The 4,861-nt window shown below is 51.2% G+C and overlaps 2 protein-coding genes across 2 annotated transcripts; one reads left to right on the top strand and one right to left on the bottom strand.

Moving 5' to 3' along the window:
- Positions 1-332: 332 nt before the first annotated feature.
- PHACADRAFT_202419 (uncharacterized protein) lies at positions 333-2,496 on the bottom strand (the record flags this gene model as incomplete). The annotated part of the gene is made up of 5 exons (XM_007402615.1): positions 333-476; positions 526-967; positions 1,026-1,408; positions 1,682-2,199; positions 2,256-2,496. 5 exons carry the CDS (start codon positions 2,494-2,496, stop codon positions 333-335), a joined length of 1,728 nt encoding a protein of 575 aa, XP_007402677.1.
- A 699-nt stretch (positions 2,497-3,195) lies between these two features.
- On the top strand, positions 3,196-4,053 carry PHACADRAFT_266151 (uncharacterized protein). The gene is made up of 2 exons (XM_007402614.1): positions 3,196-3,345; positions 3,410-4,053. Exon 2 carries the CDS (start codon positions 3,451-3,453, stop codon positions 3,799-3,801), a length of 351 nt encoding a protein of 116 aa, XP_007402676.1. The 5' UTR covers positions 3,196-3,345; positions 3,410-3,450; the 3' UTR covers positions 3,802-4,053.
- The last annotated feature ends 808 nt before the right edge of the window (positions 4,054-4,861 follow it).

The following is a 4,861-nucleotide window of genomic DNA, read 5'->3' as shown; positions in this document are numbered from 1 at the left end:
CCAGTCATGGGGACTGTGATGGGGCCAGGTGAGCTAGCACCAGGCTGAAATACTAAGCTCGGGCCAGACGCAGAGGCAGTGCCAGAGAACGCAGAACCCGCTGCTAACAATGTGACAGATGCAGCGATCGGTACATTTGCCAGGGGCACATGTACAGTTGGGGTAATAGTAGGTGGCGGTGCTGCTGCGCAGTCGATGAAGTGTCGCTCACGCCGCTGGAGGCACGTTGCCAAAGCGCCACCAGACTCATATTCTTGCATAATGTGCAGACTGAGCTCTGTGGAGTTCATGAGATTCGTACCGGTGAGACGTGAGCGGGAGAGGGTCATAATTCACTTCAACAGGCTGAAGAAGCATTTGACGGGGGCAATGTTAGGGCAAACAGAGAAAATGCGTTCGGCAAGCCGCTGCAGAGGAGAGACCGGGCCACTGGCTGTCATGAAGAGCTTCCAGACTTCAAGAGGTGCAGCGGAATGCTGATAATGCGTGATTAGCATTTGTCAGAATTGAGACAAGCACATTCACGTCCGGATCATCAGGGTTTCGGAGTGACGCAGCAAGGTTTGGCATGTCTGCGTAGGTGCCGGTGTCTGAGATGTACTCCTTCACCTCATTGTAGAACGCGGGCGGGACAGTATCTGATGAAAACAGACGCTTCCAAATGCGGGCGAGTAGCGTTATGACGTCTGCGTGCCGGAAGCTCTTAAGTGGCGCTGCTCGAGTATGTGGATTAAGAATGACCGCTGCTACAAGGACGCCTTGATCACTGTCCAGCCATCGCTTATTGAGACTGTTGCATACAGCCTGGCAGATCTCTTCTTCATTGGCATCAGCGTCCTTGTCTTCAGCAAGATTAGTAAATCGAAGAAACAATGTGCCGAACACCAGGGCGACGTGATCGAGTCGACTCGATGTGGACTGGAGAATGTTGGCAGCTAGCGCAAGCGGCATGAGATGTACCTTAATGCTGCAGGTTACAAAGATTATTGCTACGCCATTGTTAGCAAAGCTCGATTGCAACGTACCGTGCGAGTCGGTGCCAAAAAATAGCCTTATCAATGATCGCAAGAGTCTCCTTTGCCTTCTCCTTTGCTTCCCTATCGCCTGTGACCAGCTGACTCTCTTGTCTGGCCTCGACGCGCCCTCTATCCTGGGGGATAACCTGTGTGATCCAGTTCTTGAGGTCAAGAAGACGCCAATAAGCAAGGTAATGAGAGGTCCAGCGAGTAAGAACAGCGCGAATAACAGTTAGAGGAGACGAGACGCCTTGCTCCTCCTGAACCTTGCGAAGTATTGCAAGGACTTGGGTCTTGCTGCGGAGCCACTTGATCACTTGGTCGGCCTCAGCAGACGCTTCGAGAAATTTTGCACCAGACTTCTTGAAATAGTTGCCAACTACAAGGTTGATCTAATGAGTGTAGCACTGCATGATGATAAGATCTGGCCTTTCAAGTCGCAAGGCCTTCCGCATCGCTAGTGACTCGCTGCTGTTGTCCGAAACGAGGGCAACAAGTTTGATGTTCCATGTCTCCTCCGTGCGAGCAAACTCGGCCCGCACATGTGTGAGTAATTTTTCTGCAGTCTTCCTTTCGCACAATGTATCCTTGAGTCCAGCTGCAAAGACCTGAAATACATAGGAGATAATTGAGAATAAATTTCTGCAAGCCTGCATATGTCATACCTTCGATCTGGCCATGAACATGAACCCTAGGAAGTGATGGTAGTTGCCTCCTGTCCAGCCGTCCAGTTGGAAAGTCCCTTCCGCAACCTTCAGGTCCTTCAAGTTCTTCTGTGCCAAGCCCTGAACTCGCTCGAGCTCTTGTGGAATGAGAGTCTTTGTTAGTTTATTTCGTGAGAAAAGCTTCGCGCCTGGAATAAATTTGGCAACAAGTGTCACCCACTCAGGATTCTCAACCCAGCGGTGGGGAAGATTTGCTGAAGCCGTCAAGCGGGTGATGAGCATTTCAAAGCGCTCTTGGCAGCTGTCCGTCCAGTGTGAAGCTGTGAGTCTCGGCGGCATAGAAATGGGGCGTCGGCTAGCGCCACGCCTGAGCAGAGGAACGTAAACATTTGGCAGGGATAAACCCTGGCCAAATGACGATGACGTTATAGTTGGGCTGGGCAACGGAGAGTAAGAGGAGGGAGTCACGGTGGCCAGAAGCTGTTGGAATTCTAGAGGAATAGGTGACATAGTGCGATCTGCATGGGTCAGCTTAGACGAAAGGCACCAGATGCCATCATTCTCTTTCACTTACCTGCCGAGCTGCCTATGAGAGGTGAAGGAAGTGCCCCGTGAAAGCCTGCATGGAGCGAGAATGATTGCTGAAGTCCTGGTGCCATGGGATAGGCTGTAGGCTCAGGCTGGACTGATGGCGGATAGTACTGTGGTGTGGCAGCAGCAGGATCGAAGCCGAAACTACTCGACGGACCTGCCATGGGAGCTTCCATGTACTCATAAGCCTCCTCCCCTCTGTTGGCGGCTGAATCTTTCTTCATCTTCTCTGTGATTGCTTGTTCTTTGACCTCAGGCAGCACCCCACGCTTGCAATGGATGAGGTGATTTATTATTGTTGGCTTTGCAGAGGAGATCCAGATACAATCTGCATCTGCCTTTGACTGACTCCATACTGGTGAGATATTAGCAGCTGCTTATTACAACAATCACGGCCAATAAATAGTACTCACGTTGATCGTTGAAAGCTGACTGATTGAGATGAGGATCAGTCCGCTTTGCCTGATTAAGGGCGGAAGTGTAGCAGGCACAACAGATGACCTTGAACTTGTCAGAGGTAGGCGCACCCGGATTCGCATATGCTGATGGGTGCTTCATCGACCTTAGTGGATGGTCGAGAAAGTGCCTTCTCCACCAGCTGGACTTCCCTCTGACATTCTCGATGTGGTTCATCGAGCTCGGAGTGGTGGGAGACGTTCAGAGCGAAGTGGGATTGTCAAAAATGATGTATTCCACCTCACAGGCTATGTACACAAGAACACGTGCAAGTCTCGAAGGCCTGGTGAGGCTGCAGCAAGCATTCAGAAGGCAGACATGCGGGCGGCATGGCGCATTCGGTAAATCACGTGGAGAGACCCAGAGCACCACCCAGTCATCGTCAGGCGATAACTATTTAACTAGCCATTAACTAGTCACAATAGTCAACCTTTAACTAGTAATCTTAGTGATTAACTGAGCAACACTGGCAGGCGCAATGACTGGCATCCTGTGCGGCTGCTCGAGAGACACGTGGGTGCGCCCGTCATTGAACAGCAAGCATGAATACCAGCGAGAGGCTCAGTGGTGTATCATTAAGCGGTGAAGATGGGCCCGTGAGTGACAGAGAGCAAGTGGTAAGCACGGCTCGCACAGGTACTGTGTACAAAGGCTCACCGAGGTCGGCACTTGGACTTCCAGGCCATCATCTCGACGCCGTCCAACCAGCGCAGCCCCTACTGATGGACGAGTTTGATTCCGCCTCTTGTGGTGGGGTCCCTGGGTCCAACAAGCTTGCTGTCAGCCTCTGGATGGTGGATTGTGCGCTGCAGATGGCAAGCGTTGGCTATTCAGGTGCGTACCTGCACACACACAAGCTGGGCATATTGTACAACCTGCTCAAGCTGCTGGCGGGTGTCGCGTGCGGTGCGAGTGTGGGTAGCGCAAACACGAATATGAATTTCTATGCGGTGCTTGCTGTAGCGGGGGCGCTTGTGAGCGCGAATGGGAGCCACGTCCTTGACCTTGGCATAGACAGCTCGCAAAGCAACTACAGCGCCGCGTATGTGGCTGCACCGTCTACGATCAGGTGATGGTGCATGTGCGTGCACTTGCGCTCTTCAACCACATGAACGTGTCCGCTGCTGGCACCAACTTTGTGTTGCCCGCGGCGCTCTTCCCCGGAGTACCGCAGCCCGGCGCCGTCTTTGTGCGCTACCTCAGTGTGCCACATCCAGCTGTGTGCCCAAGGTGATACATACTAATGTAATGTTTGCCCATGCTCATTCAAGTGGTAGTACAAGACATTCTGTGTAAATACAGCCCTGTAAAATAGTTAATATGCTATTCAATATTAATGCTCTGATGATACTTGTATAATGAGATGGGTGATTGGTTATCAATACTACAATACCAGGTGCAATATTGCTTATATGGGGCAAGCTACAGTTATACCTCAGAGTTGCTACGAGAGTGCTCCTGAGACTAGTGGTTACTACGAGAGTGCTTCCAGAGCAGGGACGTGTTTGGTGCTTGCTACTGAAAGGGGGACCATTCTCTGACTGCTTCGACTTCTACACTGGCTTCGTAATACTATGTAGCAAAGTCATTTTTCTCTGATGTACAAGAGTGTCACCTCTAGCAGGATGTAGATAATTACACTTATACTCACTTCCACAAGCACGTCCATCGGCAGACTCATCAACCTGTCCAATGTTTTCCTCCCAGATTTCTGCGGCCCTGTTGGTAGCTCCGACACCAGGTCTTCGTTTCTTGTTGAGCTTCTTGTAGCCCGTCGTCCCGCAGTACCCATGATAGAAGCGTACACCGCCAATTTTCACCCAGGTAGAGTCCATACCAGTGCTTAAACCATGAGCCACCTGAGCGATCAGGTGGCTGAAGCATCCCTGTTGTATAACCACCAGACAGCTGATAAGGTCTGGCTGCCATCTGGTAGCTCATCTGGTCACCAGGCAATGGGTCACACAACAGTCACCCAACAGGTCCAGCTGGATACCTGCCCAAGAATTGTGATTATTTCTGCACAGTTTGTACAATCATGCACCCCATGTATTGAAGATGGGTGCAGGAGCTTATGCTTTGCAGAGCAAGTTTATTGGCATATAGTAGGAATGCTCTATATATACCGCGGCA

Source organism: Phanerochaete carnosa, assembly GCF_000300595.1.
Source record: "Phanerochaete carnosa HHB-10118-sp unplaced genomic scaffold PHACAscaffold_279, whole genome shotgun sequence".
Taxonomy (NCBI): domain Eukaryota; kingdom Fungi; phylum Basidiomycota; class Agaricomycetes; order Polyporales; family Phanerochaetaceae; genus Phanerochaete; species Phanerochaete carnosa.
Note: the sequence above shows the minus strand (reverse complement) of the source record. Positions and strands in the feature narration are given on the sequence as shown.

Excerpts from the sequence above, each read along its gene's own strand:
- PHACADRAFT_266151 (XM_007402614.1), top strand. The coding sequence starts at position 3,451 with ATGGACGAGTTTGATTCCGCCTCTTGTGGTGGGGTCCCTGGGTCCAAC.